The sequence below is a fragment of the Diadema setosum genome, chromosome 1 (genome assembly GCF_964275005.1).
Source record: "Diadema setosum chromosome 1, eeDiaSeto1, whole genome shotgun sequence".
In the NCBI taxonomy this organism is placed as follows: Eukaryota; Metazoa; Echinodermata; class Echinoidea; order Diadematoida; family Diadematidae; genus Diadema; species Diadema setosum.
In genome coordinates, this window is record NC_092685.1 from 15,444,413 (window position 1) to 15,461,426 (window position 17,014).

Sequence of the window (17,014 nt, forward strand, 5' to 3'; positions counted from 1 at the left end):
TGCAGAATGGATGAACACAGAGTATAGACTGTTTTTTTTTTTTAACCCTTCATGTCCTGCTCAAAATTTGTTTTTGTAGAGCTGGAAAAGAATATTCATTGGTATGAACATGCATGGTGCATGATAATTTCGTTGTCGGCATGTGGTAGTGTAAGGGCTAATAGACGTAGTGGTCGTGGTACAGTGATAGTACATATATATAGGGCCTGTAGACACATTATACACTGAGGTTTTTGTATTGAGTATAGAAGTCACCTACATGGAGAAGAATGATTATAGTGAAGTATTGATCGGCGAGAGTTTTCTATACTTATAAGAGGCCATATCACAAGCCATCTTTCTGTGTTTTGTTTTGTTTTGTTTTGTTTGTTCTGTTTTGTTTTGGGGAGATATAATCAGATTATCAGTCATATATCTTTGTGTTGGTATTATAAAGAGCTTGCTTCCAAAAGGCGCTAAATCCATCATTTTCAATGAATTCAGCGCCTTTTGGAAGCAAACTTTTCATATTATGTGTCAGACTTTCATCTCTTCTCGTCTAGAGAAGAAGTTGATATCAACCTTTTCAATAAACGTAATAACATCCTATGAGAAATGTATTATTGGGATACACTTAGTATAGAATATTATTCTACGCTCATTTCGGATATGACATGTATGATATACCATTTTGGCCAATTAGACAAATTCGCTCAAACTGAAATATAGGGTTATACATGTATTTCTTTTTTTTTAAAGAACAAGAATATAGAATATATAGGAAATAATAAGAATAAGAATAGGAAAGAATAAGAATACAGAATATATAGGAAATGATAAGAACATACAGGAAATGATAATAATAATAATAATAATAATAATAATAATAATAATAATAATAATACTAATAATAATAATAATATCATTATTATTATTATTATTATTATTATTATTATTATTATTATTATTATTATTATTATTATTATTATCATTATTATTATTGTTATCATTATCATTATATAGGAAATGTCTTTTTTTACATTTTCAATATCTCAAGGTCCTCAAGGATGTTGAGGAGTTAACAGGCCAGATTCAGATTCAGTAGATGGAAACAGAGTAGGCCTAAACACATCATTTTAAAGGGATATGTTGTAGTATTGGTGGATACTTTCTTTTTTTTTTACTTTTTGCGAGATATCAAGAAACCACTTGTGAAATAGTATAGCTTGGGCCTACAGAGCATTCCATCTCTAATTCAAAGTTTATTTAATGAAAATCGGTTTTGGAATGGCTGAGACGTCGAAAAACAAAGTAAAACAATCAAAGGGGTCCCACCTTTTATTAGAATTTCTCTGTTTTGGTATCTCAGCCATTTCAAAACCAATTTTCATCAAATTTCATCAAATAAACGTTGAATTCCTCTCGGGATTATGCTTTTTCATATTTCATAAGAGCTAGGTTTCTCATCATCTCACCTAAAAAATGTCAGAAACCTGAAGTTAGGTCTCAACCAGAACTATGTGATCCCTTTAAGTCGAACTTTAAAAAGATACATTAATTTGAAATCTAACTTAAAGGGGATGGCTAGTAACTGATCAGTGGGAATCACTGGGAATGCTGGGGGAGATTGTTCCAATCCTTGTGGGATTCATTTAAGAGTACATTATATATCTATTGTTGTGTGACATTTTTTTTTTTTTTTTTTGCTTCAGAATGGTCTCATATTCAAGTAATGTGCAGTTTAATCGCCCCGTCACTGTACCTCACTGTACAGGCATGTTAACCTGGAAACATTAAGCAAAACGTTAGCAACGTTAGCAATCTTATCAACCGACTAGGCATAGACGTATAGAGTGCACGTAAACCGTATATAGTTGGGCGTAGACCCTGGGGGTGGTATTCTGAATACCAACTTCTTCCTTAAAAAAAAAAAAAAAGTCAGAAATTTGCATATCTCATCCTCGTTTGCATATATCTTCCTAAGTTTCTTCCTATTAAACTTTAGGAAAAAAGTTAGGAACAGACTTAGGAAGAAACTTAGGAAGATTTTAAGAATACCATTTAGGAAAAAATCCTGACCCATGGCTTTTAACGTAGGTCCCGTGTGAACCCCGAAATTTCGTCCTAGGAAGGATTTCAAAATACCACGCTGTATTTCGGATCTTCTGTATTATATGGACTTGTAAGAAAGGAAGCGCATGTACGTAGCCAGCTATATCTTGCATGATGTGCAACGTAATTTCTACAAATTTAAATACTGTGTGTAATGTGGTCATCTTGCGCGGAGGCTAGACGGAGGCGGAGACGGTGACTGTGCCCGTGCTGTGTAATGTTATTGACTTTGTAATGTTATTGACCTTAAGGTCCAACAACATCCACGTTTGAGTAAGTGTAGTACCAGTACCTCAATTTGCTTTCTAATATCGTTATTTCACACTAGAATTTTAGCTCAGCAGGTAGTTTGTCTTCATTTGTGTTAGTGGTATAACGTTTGTTTTGGTAACGGTCCCATCCGTTGACTTGCACGTAAGGTAGCTAGGTTCCACAGTAACCCCGGGGCGGGCTGCGCCCCTTGTACATGGCTGCGCCCCTTGTACCTCCTTGGTCGCAGTTAGGTTCCACAGATTTGATTGAACTGCGAAGGCAAATAGCCATATGAACACGTCGCTTTCGACCGGGCTTCATCATGCCTTTGACTTTGCATACAAACTTATAGACGATCCTTTGATTGTACAAACGATACACTTTATACGACTGTAGTGTATGTCTAGTATAGTAAGGCCGAAGGGTACTAACTAGGTCTAGATCTCGCGCAGGGACTTATGGTTATGGTCGCGCATAGCGAAACTGCGTATAGCAAGCAATATTACGTGTGGAACTAAGCGCAAAATTTGCCGATATGCCCATGGAATAAACATACCTGACAACCGCTAAACATGAGAAGGAAGCAGGTAAAAAATTTTGATTTCGAACAAATTTTTCACTAAATTTCCAATTTTTTGAACAAATTTTTCACTAAATTTCCAATTTTTTACCTTGTAATTTACCTACCTTAGCTTAAAATCTGTTTTAAGGATGTTGTAGCCTAGAGTCCCTAGACGTGTCATCTCGCTTGTCTCGTTCGTAGCCTATAGAATTCGTAATTTGTTTGATCGATCATTTATAATATTCTACGAAAGCCGAAGCACGTTACAGCCGCAGAGGGGCAGATACTTTCATGTGTGAAACTACATAGGGCAGCTGCGCGACCTTTACATACCCCGAGAAATTGAACTCATAAAATTAAGTCCGACATACAAACGGCGACAGCGCACTACTCCGTCATCGTATCATCAGGAGATTCTGGGAGGTGATTTTTCTGCATTTTCATGATATTTATTGAGAAATTCAGGTACGATTGTGGAATAATTTATATTATAAGAGCATTACAAATTTTTCGTGCGCGATATCTAGACCCCTCAACCATATATAGGTCACAGTGCAGTGTGGACTGCTGTCAAAGCTATTGATTCATATTCCCTCTGCTAGCTGCTCTAGCCATTAACAAGGATCAGTGAGCTGAGGGACATGGGTAAAATTCTAGATCTTTTTTTTTTCAAGGATTTCTGTTTCTTTTATTTTCTTTTTTTTTGGGGGGGGGTTGGTTTTGGTTTAGTTGTTTGTTTGTTTTGTTTTTTGTCTTTTGTCTTTTTTGGGGGGTGGGGGGGGGGTGGTCCAAAGCTTTAATTGCAAATGTTTGCTCTACCTCAGTTTTTTCAACTTTTCATGTCTACAGGTACATCATCATCATCCTTTCTGACACAATGAATGTTTTTGGGTTGTGCACGACAGTGTTTTGATACTTTGCATTGTCATCTCCCTACTCCCTAGTGGACTAAGGAGTAGGGGATCTTGGCCTAGACACTATAGGATCTACCTGATATGCTTCGCACTTTCACAAAGAAGTCAGTGTTCCTTTTAATAGTGTGGGGCATGCCAGATTTAACTGAGTTCCTTTAATTACTTTGTATTTAACTTCTTGCAAGAAGAGATGAAAACAAAATCATGCAACAAATTAAGGTGTCCTTGTTTTAGTTTTGCCGTGTACAATGTAGTAAAGGCCACCAATGAACAATTTCATGTTTTTTGTTGTTGTTCATGTGTTGTTGGGATGTTGTTTTCTTTCCAAGGATGTTTTCTGATATAAGTTTTGGTTTGCATGTCATGGATAGTTGGTTCTGTGCAAACAATGAAAGCAATATAAAGAATAATGCTTTTGAGAATAGCTGTAAACAAAACAAGTGGGTCATTATTTTTATCTTTGATCCTCTGAAAAAATGACCGTAGCAAGTGAAAAAAAAAAATGCAGAAAATTGACTCAGCTCTTTCATGTTTGTAACTGTGTAAGAGTGTCAATATTATATCTTACACTGGCAGCCATGGATACAGACGTAAGTCTCATCTTCACAGCAAAGTCTCCACCTGGTGTGCCAAAGAGTGCTGTCAGAGTTGTGCTCAGTGAAGACTACAACCGTATCATTCTACCAGAGCATGAGGAGCATGTTGATGAGATATGGAATAAGCGTCTCGAGAAAAACCCTTCCCTCTACAATGGTTCAAAGTTTAGGTGAGTTTGAGTCATACATAGGTGAAAGACAATAATTGTGACCCACACAAGTGAGAATTTTGAGTTTATAAATTAGATAAAGACTTTCATATAATTTATTGATTACGTATTGACCACAATATCCACTATGAGATGTCTGTTCCATCACAACGAAATGCTAGCTGTTTCATAGAAATAATATTTTTAGAGCATTTCATACTTATCATTTTTTTTAAACATCATTTTTTTCAGGTCCTATACGTAGTGAGTTACATTTTATTCAAGTACTTTACTACCAAGGTCAATGTCACCATTTTTTTTTTCAAATTCATTAACTTCTTGAGGATATCAAATAGAGAGATAATATTAAAGACGAAGACCAAATCCTGTTTTTTAATTGTAATTATTATATCTTTGCTGGTAACAGTCTCTAATGTCCCATTCAGATTGGCTGAGACTTGCCTTGCCAAGCTTGTGTTTACAAGTTTCTACTTTTGGATGATTCGGCATCATGATATTCAACCTGATATGATATCTGAGTCCAAGTAAACTCATCCTAACTTTTGGAAGAAGGAAGATGAGGCCCCTCCTTTTTTTAGCTCACCTGAGCCAAAGGCTCAAGTGAGCTATTGCAATCGCCCTTCGTCCGGCGTCCGTCGTGCGTCATCCATCGTGCGTAAACTTTTACATTTTTATCTTCTTCTTGAAAACCCCAAGACCGATTTTCATCAAACTTGGCAGGTAGCATCCCTAGGGAGTTAGGAACTCAATTTGTTAAAATGGGCACCATGCCCCACCCAGGGGGCACCCATGGGGGCCCAAACCCCCCAAAATTAAGGAATCTGTAAAAATCTTCTTCTCTAGAACCAGAAGTGATAGAGCTATGTTAATACTATGAGTTAGTACATTGATGACTGTAGTTTCAAGTTTGTTCATGGCAGAATCAGGGGTGCCCCCCTTGGGACCCAGGGGAGGGGGGTGGGGAGGGGTCCTAATGGGGCCTAAATTATACATTTTCATCTTCTTCTTGAGAACCCCATGACCAATTTTCACCAAACTTGGCAGGTAGCATCCCTAGGGGGTTAGGATCTCAATTTGTTAAAATGGGCACCATGCCCCACCCAGAGGCCCCAGGGGGGCCAAACCCCCCAAAATGAAGGAATCTTTAAAAATCTTCTCTAGAATCAGAAGTTATAGAGCTAAGATAATACTATGAGTGAGTACATTAATGACTGTAGTTTCAAGTTTGTTCATAGCAAATCCAGGGGTGCCCCTTTTGGGGGCAGGGGGGGGGGGGGGGGGGTTGGGAAGGTCCAAATGGGGGCCTGAATTGTACATTTTCATCTTCTTCCTGAAAACCTCATGATGGATTTTCGTCAAACTTGGCAGGTAGCATCCCTAGGGGGTCAGGATCTCAATTTATCAAAATGGGCACCATGCCCCTCCCAGAGGGCCCCAGGGGGCCCCCAATCCCCCCAAATTAAGGAATCTTTAAAAATTTCGGCCCTTATTGTACATTTTCATCTTCTACTTGAGAAGCCTGGTCAAATTTTAGTAGAGCTGTGAGTAATTTAGATTAGTGACTGCGTGAAAGGTGAACTTGCGATACTCAGGTGAGCGCTAGACCCGCGGGTCTCTTGTTTTTTTTTTCATTTGCCCTTCCAGGATACAGTCGATGCAATAGATTTAAAAATGGTTGATCCATTGCACAATGCTATTCGGGTAGTTATATTTCCAGTCATTTTTTAAGAACAGCACAATGTTTAGGCTGAGCAAATGGGAAATTTTGTCTTTTTATCATTTTAAAAATAAAAGAAACAATCTTTTTCGCTGCTGGCACTGACAAGAAACTCATAATTTTTTTTTTTTACTTGGCCTTAAAAAGCAAGCAAACAAGGAAGGGTACTGACCCAACATTACTGTTGTCAACTTCTTATAGCTGTGTGCACCACATCATAACCAATCAGTTGCTCACTCCACAGGCTCCATTCGGTGAAGGAGAATTCCCAAAGTGTTACCTTCTGCCTGGGCCTGACCGATTACAAACAGTTTCAGACAACCAACTGGGCCAGAAATGCAGACGAGCTGTTACAGCTAGGACTGAAGGACTTTGGCAGCAGCCAGGCCTACATGTCAGATCCCCTGGGAGTTGGGGCGTTTGTGTTGACAGCCGATGAGTTTGTCGTCTTCATTAGGCGGAGTCAGCGAGTTGGGGAGGCGGCGGGATTGTGGGACATACCTGGAGGGCATCCAGAGCCAGGGGTACTTTTTTTCTTCTCTTTCGTCTTCCTTTATTCTTTTTTTATTAGTACAATTATATCTGGGTGATTGTGGATAGAGTTAATACTGTATTTGCATATGTGACCGTGCACCACAAATCAAACAAAAAGTCGCACCCAGTGATTTTGTATGAGGACTGAAAATAGGTGAAATGGGTCAACCTAACCAATCTCGAGATTTTCCTATTTTCTGAAAGAGCAAATCTTCTTCTACATTATGTTAAAGTTTGGGATCATAAAACAATCAGGAACTTGTGTTTTCAGCAGTTTTTCTCAAACACTTTTTGGTGGAATAGTGTGATTAGGTAATTCTCGTAGAGTCTTCTTTTAATTTCCTAAAAACCCTGTCCATACTCTTCACTTTCAATTCCAATAACTTTATAAAGAGTTATGCTTCTGCATTGAAAGTTGGTATTATTCATCTACAGAATGTGTTGATCAAAGCATGCTCAATTTCAGCTTAATCTGATAATCCCTTCATTGTTGTTGCTCCGATGGTCAACACCATGTTTTTTGTTCCATTCATCCCACAGCTAGCATGGCTTGGTAAAGATTGAATGCTTGAATAGACCCTGTACTTCAAAGCCTATTTTCTCAGTTCACACTTTCCAGAGTGTGTCCTTTCTTTCCAATTTTTAGATAGGTTAGGAGAGTCCATATGAATTGAGTTATACCTCATTTTAAAGCTTAGAGTCTGCTCTTTCAGAATCTGTCCTTAACTAGAAATCCATGACTGGTGACTTTTTGTTGGTTTTGTGGTGCAGGGTCACATATAAGTTTGTGCATGTATGCAGATGAAATTCCAAAGTAACTCTCATGATATAATAGAAATGTGCCTTAGTTACCTGCTGTAGTCATGACCTCAGATGCTGAGATTAAAACATGCAGTTCTTGGCAAGTTTTGTGAAATTGAATACAGACCTGTATCTTAGCTGACAGTGTGTTTAAAACTTTTGGAGTGCTTAAAAAAGTGTTACATATGTCACAACTTCATAGTTAACCGGTAATCTTTTTCTTGTGTTTGTGCTATGAAGGCTACTGTTGCACAAAAAAAAAAAAAAAAAAAAAGTTTCAAGTGGACAGTCCATCTTAGATATGTATACTCTAAAAAAAAAATACTTTGTCTAGCCATTTATGTGTTCGGGAGGGGAGGGATTTAACCCATTTTTTATATGATCTGACTTTTCTGTGTTTGACAGGAGTTATTGTGGAGGGGGAGGGGTCTTGAAATTGGGAATAAGCTTGTAAATCTATGATTGTCATTTTTAATACAGGTCAGTCATGAAAATCACATATTATTTTTCATCCATGATTATTAATACAGTTGAATGTGTGCAGAGTGAAAGAGCCTCATTGTTGAATGGTCTGACAAATTTTGATTCATTGATCCTGTTAATTTCATTTGTAACTTTGCTATTCTTAAAAAATGCCTGCTTCTTAATGAACATATTTTTTTACCCATGAAGGAGGTGAACGGAGGGTCATCCAAGCTGCAAGACATCATCATGGCAAATCTTGATCCATCTGATGTCGTCAAAGAGATCTTCCAGTCAACGCTGAATGAGATTCGCGATGAAGTTAACATTCCACTAGAGCACCTGAGTGAGCCAGTTCTAATGGGTGTGGGAGTGAACCACACCAGCTCTGGGAGACCAAGCTCAGAGTACTTTGTCAAGTTAGTAAAATTGTTTGCGAGAACAAAATCCAATACTATATACGCCGTGTCTCCAGCAAGTCTAATTTTTCAATTTTCGGAACTTCTTAACAATTTCGCAGTGGGTTAAATTCATGCATCGATTCATGCAGGAGCTCCAATACACAGGCCTGCTAAACTAATGCACCTTGTTCAATACTACTGTATGTACTGCATGCCAGCACACAAACATACATTACAAATTTTGCATGTGCATGTCACATCCATGTCTTGATCAGAGTTAATATTTTCATGTGTTGAATTAGCAAAAGCAGACTTGCAAATTATTGCATTGAGACAGTAGGTTATACAACTACTGTAATGGCTGCCAAACTCTCCATCATGTAGAGCCTCTGTCCTAAAACAAAACTTTCTTTGGAAAATTGAAAGTACAGATGCAATGGAAAATGATGATTTAAAGTGAAAACAAAGTTCTGGTAAGGGCTTGAGAATCCGTCTGGCACCATTTCATATTTGCTTGCAATATATCGAAAGAGTCTACAAAGAAACTTACCTGGCTGACGCGGTTTGCCGGAATGATGAGTCGTTTTGGAGTATTTTGAGAAAAATAATAAAAGTCGGTAGACCGACTTTTATTCCAGAAGGCTCCAGACTAACCTGGTCTCAGGGAAAACTCAACCCTATTTCAGACAATTTACACACAGTTCGTGATCGCCATGTTCATCAGTACTCTATAATACTACGGGTTGTACCCACTGTACCAAACACAGAACTAAACGAGGCCTTACTGAGCAGGCAAGAAAGTGCGTGCTAATCCTGTACAAAACAAATGGACAGCGCGCGGTCCTCAAGCCTACTAATATACGCACATCACCTCAGTTGCTGAGACGCGCGGTCTTTGAAGTTTTTGTTGTTGTTTATCAATCGTCTTTGATTGTTTTTAGAGGTGCTTGAGAGGCGCACACTAATTTTGCATGCGCGCCAAAGAGGTTTTTGATGCGCGCATTGTAACAACTCGGACCATTACTGCAAGTAGCCAGAACGCTACAATGTAGTTTATACAGGCCGCTCCCATATGCAAAGTACACCACACTGTACACAATCCAGAGGGACACATCCCGCCGTCAAGCAAAGCGAGGCCGAGTTATCCCCGAGTCCGAGTCTAGCCTGATCCCGTTCGGGTAAGTTCTGAGACTGAACGTTTTTGGTTAATATTTCCCATTTTCGTCGTTACCCATCGAATATCTTGTTATTAAAGCGTTATTCCGCACATTTCCTAGGCATACGTTCACATTTTGGAGCAAAATTTGACAACTTTTGCAGGCGTACCAGAACTTTTTTGGGGCTTTAAAGCAATAAGAATCGAATGTACATTGTATGCATAGCTTTCTATAAATGTCGTAATATTTTTGTTTTTGTTTTTTCTCTTCAATGGAGTCATAGCCATGCCACAGAAATGTCATTTCTTGTAATTGTCCAGAGGTCACATTTAGAAGATGTGTTCCACAGTGGCTTGTGGGAAATGTAAATATGGTCATAGTCTTCAGGGAATATCTGCTTGATGGTCGTCTCTTTTTCCAAAAAGTATTGTTTAAGACCTGTCAAGTGCATGTCTCTCACAGCAAAATAGGCCCTTTTATGGGTTCTAAAATTGTTCAAGAATTTCAAAAATTTTTCAAAATATGATATCTGAAATTTTAAAGATGATAATTCCTCATGAGGGAGAGAGAGAGTCCACCCTTTTTCTTGTGCTAAAAAAAAAAATGCAAAGAAAAAGCAATGCTGTTTATGAGCAACCACAAGAGAGCATGAAAATTCTAGTTAACTCTCATCATTATCTTGAAAATATCCTATGTGTGTTAATGTGGGTGTGTCTGTTTGTTTTGTGTTTGTCTAGATGCAGTCTTTCATCCAAAGAAGTCAAGAGGTTATACCATGAAGGTGGTGCTGAAGCAGATGAGTCTTCCAGTCTAAAATTAGTCCCCTTGAAGGTAAGTACCTATCCTGGCATTTACCCAGCTTACATTATAAGAGCATATCGTGCGGAGATGCCATTCTGTAATATCATGAAAGAAGACATAATTATGAAGAGTAAACCTATGCATGAATAGTACACCTATGCACATTTCCTTTTTTTGTAATATCAATCTACAAAAACCAGTGTGTAATGTCATTCCTGCATCTGCCATGTTTGCCTCATTTTGACCATAATGGATGTTTTGGGTAGACGTAAATTTATGTTATCGCTATGTTTCCTTCAATAGCCTTTTTTTTCTTCTCTTAAACTCACTCTCCCGCATTCTGCGGTAGAGTGTTATGTCTGTTTACTGCGCTGTTCTGCTGCATTTTACCAGTGCAGTATTCAGCTCTTCTGTGTAAGCCATCAAAAAAAGTCCTCACAATTTCTACCTGTAAACTGTTATAAACTTCACTTTCAAATCATCATGGGAGCTTCAGAATAATGTTTTACCAGATGATACAGTCAGGTGAAATAAGTTGAGCACAACAGCAGACCCTTACCAGGAAGTACATGAGAATAATTTTATTATCTCTGTTTGCCCTGGGGTACTTAGCTATGATTAACCTTGTTTGTGATGTCTGTAATCGTTTATAGTGTTGTTGCAAAACTTCCTTCAATGTGCAAACTTTCAAACAACACACAATTTAGAAGACTTGATTGCACAGTAAACCATTGTTTGTTATGGTTCACTGTGCAACCAAAAGTGTTCTAAATCGTGTATCGTTTGAAAAATTTGCAAGGTGATGTAAATGAAGAAGAGAGGTTTGTAGCAACACCATCACAACAATCTTCTCGCCTTCTTCGATGAAATCTATTGAAACAGTCAAAGCTTTCCAATCACCTCACCTTCTTCAGAAGGTGCAGAGATCACATCATTCCACCTGAAATCAACTGTACAGACTCCACAGGGTCAACGCACTCTCCACCAAGCTTGGCTTTCCTTCACCAGAGCACGCATAGCCCATACTTCACGAGAACTACATACAATCAATCAACAAATTGATACTTCACAAATACATTGCATCACCACAAAGCTCTCTTCCTCAATGTTTATTAAAATAGATACAACATACAACATTGTGGAAATATTGGTCTCAATGTGATGGCCTAAACCACACCTTCTCACTTGTTTTGAGACTTTCTCTTTCATGTAAAAAAAAAAAAAAAAAAGAATGGAATATGGTAGGAAATTTTGCCATTTGTGTCACTTTTGTCATGGCTTTTTTAAAAACTGTTTATGGCTGTATAAAGCAATCTAGTGAAAACAGAAGAGCTGAAGAATAAGTTTAATTTCACACTATCAACCCACTTTGCAGGTATATGGGAGAGTGTGACCAGTGTACCTCTGATGCTAACTGCCATTTGCATATCTCCAATGAAGGCCACCCAAAGAATGGCTACTGTAGCATGTTAAATCTTTTATGTTTGAGATAAAAGGAGGGGATGTACATCCGATTTTAATCGGACACTTCCTCTAGTAATCTCCACAGGGGAAACCTTGAACCCATGCAGTCATGATGAAAATAATGATAAAAAGAATATCACTCTTCCGAAGAGCGAATACAGTGGACTCCTGTTATAACGAAGTCCTCAGAACTTCCTCTAGTAATCTCCATAGGGGAAACCTTGAACCCATGCCATCATGATAAAATTAATGATAAAAAAAAAAACACTCTTCTGAATAGCTAATACAGGGCATTCCAATCATAATGAAGTCTGCGGGACCAGCATTTCTCGTTCGATATATAAAAATTTTGTTAACTGAACAGTTAAACAATAAAAAAATATAGATCAGATAATATTGCGGCCTGACTTTTTATTTTGTTGTAACCAGAATTTCCTTATAACCGTGTTTGTTACAATGGGAGTGCACTGTAGTCAAGAGTAATTTCCCTCCTTTTTTGTTTTGTTTTTTGTTGTTATCTCATCTTTCTTTGTCAGGAAATTGCCTCACTGTCCTCATCATCCATGTGGAATGAAATGAGTCCATCAGGTAAGGGCTGCATTCTGCTCTACAATTCCCTCCAAGCTGACGTCAGGTGATGGCCGCCAACCATTGCTCCCCTATCGTAGCCCTCTCTCTGCAAGTCTTCTCCACGGGATCGTAGAGCCACCCCAAAAACCTCGTCTGTGGGAAGCGTTTGGAAGCAGAATGCCACTCAACAATTGCCAGCTCAGGATAAGCAAAGAGAAATTCAAGTGTTATCTGAACAAAACTGCCTAGAGTCTATTTTTGTTTTTGTAGTTATTGTTAAACATCTCTTGTAGTTTTGGGGTAGTTTTGCACAGAAATTATCATCTTATTTCCATTAGATTTGCATCTCTGGATTTTTTGCATGTCCTATTTTTTTTTTCAGAAAGATGAGATAGAACTAGTTAATAGTTAACTTCCACTATGTCTGCACAACATCTGAAAAAAAAAAACCCACAAAATACTGTAACATTGAGACTGAAATATAAACTGTAATCTTCTAAAATTTGTGGCTGAATTAAGAATCAGATAAACATGTAGCACTTTATAGGCTTAGTTATGATAGTCCTCTGAAAGAAACATCATTAAATGACCAAAATAGAACTCAACAGAAAGAGAAGAATGATAAGTAGTTTAAAAAAACAACAACAATGTGACCAAGCAGCAGAAATGTGGTTTCTGGGTTAATGGGATACAAGACTCCACATTTTGTGACATAGATTTGACGTCATTGCATTGATTACACATTGATGCAGTATGCCACGAGGATTCACCTAGTTATATTTGAGCCAAGTATGCAACCTAGTCAAGGTTGACTGTTCATGGAATTACACTGTATTCTATTTAGTCCGATGAATTTAAAATGGATATTGTCATTAAATGGTACAAATAAAACATGACCAAGAATTAGTTTCTGTGAAGTGATTTTAGCCTTAAGCTTCAAGATGCCTCTCCCCCCCCCCCCCCTATGAAAATACTTGAAGGCTGTAATGATTGTGTTGACATACACATGCAGTGACCAGAATCCCCTTCCAGTCTAGTGTGTGACTTTTCAGAGTATATATGAATCTATTAAATGTGTGATTTAGGATGGATTTTAAATCATGTAATCTGTACTTAAGTGCCTTTCTTGTAAAGTCTGGTAAATCTCTTCTAGTATTTTTTATTTTATTTTCTCTGTGTCATTCTATTGTATGTGACCATTTTCCAGGATGATATTGTATTGTGTCAGAGTGTATTGCATGGCATACCAGGAAATACTGAGCAAGGTAGGATATTAAACATTGTACATGTTTATACTATAGGCCTGTTATGTTCAACACAAGGGCAGTATATAGTCTGTTTGAGGGCAAGATTTTCCTTGATTCCATGAAATAGTACAATCCAATGAAATTTCAGTTAATTGTACAAATAATGTACTATTCTGTTGGAATTTCGTTCCGTTTTGTAGAGATTGAAATCGTGAGCAAATCATCTAGGAACTCTTCTGTGGAGGTATGCGCTGGTATTGCTCAAGCAATGCATAGAGTCAGTGCATTGTACTCTCGGCACATCAATCTTTGTGAATTCTCGCATTTTTCAATCCATGCACCCTCATTCGATCCAAGTGCAATAAGTCATTTTAATGTATTGCTTTCTGGGAGATGGGTAGACAACACCCAGACGCACTAGCTGCAAAAGCTAAACTAGACAAATCCAGAAATGTGGTTCGTGCTCATTCTATTAGCTCACCCTTCTATTTTTTCAACTGGTCGACTTTCATTCCACAAATCTCACTTCCTGCATCCGCCATCTTGGAAACAGCTGATGTCGACATATTGGAAACAGAACTCCAGTAGCGGTAACTTCTTTGTCGTCGATCCTTGAGTGAAAAAATATGCCTCTCGTGGTATGGATGTTGGTGGTGCATGGATTGTGAATGGGAGAATTTTGGCATTGTTGCAGTTTTACAGTGAAACAGAGAAATGGTGCTTTTGACAAGTCCATTATTTCTGTGTGTGCATACTTGAATAGTTGCTCCAATATGGCAGCTGTATTTGAACAATGGTCTATGAGGTAAACGGCATTGTTGATGCAGTGCTTGGTCATGCAGGGATACAGGATACAGACAAACCAAGAATGGAAATCATTGGAGTATGCAGCTACTGTAAAAGGTGTTTATTTTTGCAAACAGATATTGTTACGATTGGGGAGGTAACGGACATTTTCGCAAGTTGTTATTGCGATTTGTCTGTTCACTCTGCCATTTTACTGAACATGTACTTACTAGTATACGACTGAGTGCATGAGGTGGCGATATTTTTGCATGTCATTGAATTCACTGCCCATCAGTGAATTGCAAAATTCTTGAAAATGAAACCCTCATGAAAATTACTGCTTTTACAGTATATCGGTTGTCTTATTTCAATATCCTGTAACTGTTTCTGTTATGTTTGTTATCTCAGTTGAAGCTGCAGAGGGGATATCCTTTGCCTGGAATAATGTTTTTTTTTTTCGTTTTTTTTTTACTGTGCTTGAGATTTCTTCTCAAACCTCAAGGATTGATATGTTATGTCTGTTGTTTTTTTTTTCTTTCTTTTTATAGAGGCAATCATTACTGAGAGTAGTGCATCAGTAATATAATGCTAGATGGTAAATAGTTGGAATCATGGGTGTCAGTATAAAGCTTCAAAGAAATTGTTGATGTCAAGAAAACCAGTTCCACTAGAGTGCTTTGGAGATCAAACTTTAGGTGTATGATATTTGAACTCCTCTGGCTTCATCTTTTGGATTCATCACCAACACACATGATTTATCTCAGGTGCGGATCCAGGAATTCCGTAAAGGGGGAGGAGGCACAAAGCAGTTTATATTTCTAGTGCCACTTCTGGTTTAATCAGCTGACAAGCAAAAAAAAAAGGGGGGGGGGGCTAGAGCACAATACAATCAGCTTGAAATTAAAGGGAGAGGGTGCATGGACCCCTTTCATTTTTTCTTTGTATTTCTTTTTTTTTTAAATTGAAGAGGGGTGGGCTTCCCCGATGCACCCCCTCCTGGATCCACCATTGTTTATTTAGCCTCACAATGGACTCGCATATGGCAGGCGATGGACTCGCGTGCACACAACGATCGGATGGGCGGAGCAAGCTACTCTCGCAGCTCCCGGTCACACGTGTGTGTTTGCTGAAATTGTAGCGAGCTGTCTTTGCAAAAGGCTACTGTTTATCTGGCTATTTGTGATCACTGATATGCCATGATGTAATGCATTGACCAATCCATTGTACATTAAAAAATTGTGTGTAAGCCACATGTAATTATCATAATCAAATATATTATGTCCATCATGTGTCTAGGAATTGTAATTCCACTTCTGTTTTGTCATTCTCTGCTTAACATATCGTCGCTGGGGCAACAAGACCTCATATCTACAAAATGTCAGATGTTCAGGAGAACCAAAAAAACATAGCGGCCAAAGCACTGTGGCGAATGGGATAGCCTTTCCTTTGACATGCTGTGATGGCTTCATTTTTGGAGTAAGACAGTTGGGATTTGGACAGGACATCACTTAACCCATTATTTGACCATTAATCAAAAAAAGTCATTTTCACCAAAATTGCAGATACAAGGTCTTGTCACCCCAGCGACGATATGCGCTTTCCCTGATAAGAGATTTATGCAAATCATGTGTCACTGCTTTCAGAGACTACAATAATCCTCATATGTTAGCCTATTCCTGACATTTTCAGTCCATCTGTTGGTCTTTAGTTCATCACAAATGGGTTTTATGGCCAATTCAACTGAAGCTTCAACCATTCGGTACATCTGATTTTACTGTGGAATTGCACTCTGAAGAATTAAAATGCAGTCCGTAGTAAATCATGTGCTTTAGTACTATCTGCCAGGGTGATATTGTACCTTGGGATTGCCAGAAGAGATTTAAAATGTAACCCTCATTAAGAATTGAAATTCAGTGTCATTTTGTGGAAATGAAAAAAAAAAAATGAAACATATGCTCATTGTGCAGATAGTGAAATATTGGTAAATAAAGCTCTTTTGGATATGGAGTCTTTTCTATGAAAAGGTAACTGAAATATGGTGCTTAGGTTTATGGCATATCGGTATTAAAAGCTGAAGAATGAATAGACAGTAAAATATGTCTATTTGGAAGAGTTTCATAACATTTTTTGACTTTGACAGTTCTACAAAAAAAGATGGAAGCCTGTCATAGAATCTGCTGTGGGGGGACACTTTAACAACTGTCCCTATGAACATTAAAAAGGTGAGGTGCCTCACCCTCCATGTTTTGACTAATTTACAGTCCTAGATCAACAAATTTTAACTTACACAGTAAAATTAATGTATACTGAATACAGTATGCTCACCAGCTTTATGAAATAGTAAAGATTTGGGTGGAAAAAGACACAGCTACCAGTTTGTTGACACTCTAGTAACACACTAATACTGTAGCATGCTGATACCTAATCATCGGCGAATGAATCCATTAGCCAATCCCTTTGATTTCCGTGGGCAGAGTATCCGTACCTGG

The 17,014-nt window shown here is 38.1% G+C and overlaps 1 protein-coding gene across 1 annotated transcript; it reads left to right on the plus strand.

The window, feature by feature from the left end:
- The first annotated feature begins 2,324 nt into the window (after positions 1 to 2,324).
- On the plus strand, positions 2,325 to 12,596 carry LOC140227376 (uridine diphosphate glucose pyrophosphatase NUDT22-like). Its single transcript, XM_072307791.1, has 6 exons — positions 2,325 to 2,364; positions 4,396 to 4,585; positions 6,547 to 6,826; positions 8,310 to 8,518; positions 10,395 to 10,488; positions 12,459 to 12,596. Exons 2-6 carry the CDS (start codon positions 4,398 to 4,400, stop codon positions 12,558 to 12,560), a joined length of 873 nt encoding a protein of 290 aa, XP_072163892.1. The 5' UTR covers positions 2,325 to 2,364; positions 4,396 to 4,397; the 3' UTR covers positions 12,561 to 12,596.
- The last annotated feature ends 4,418 nt before the right edge of the window (positions 12,597 to 17,014 follow it).

Bases quoted from the DNA above. Each gene is read 5' to 3' on its own strand.
- LOC140227376 (XM_072307791.1), top strand. From the start codon at position 4,398: ATGGATACAGACGTAAGTCTCATCTTCACAGCAAAGTCTCCACCTGGT. The intron at 4,586-6,546 runs GTGAGTTTGAGT...CTCACTCCACAG, and splicing joins TACAATGGTTCAAAGTTTAG to GCTCCATTCGGTGAAGGAGA. The intron at 10,489-12,458 runs GTAAGTACCTAT...TTTCTTTGTCAG, and splicing joins TAAAATTAGTCCCCTTGAAG to GAAATTGCCTCACTGTCCTC.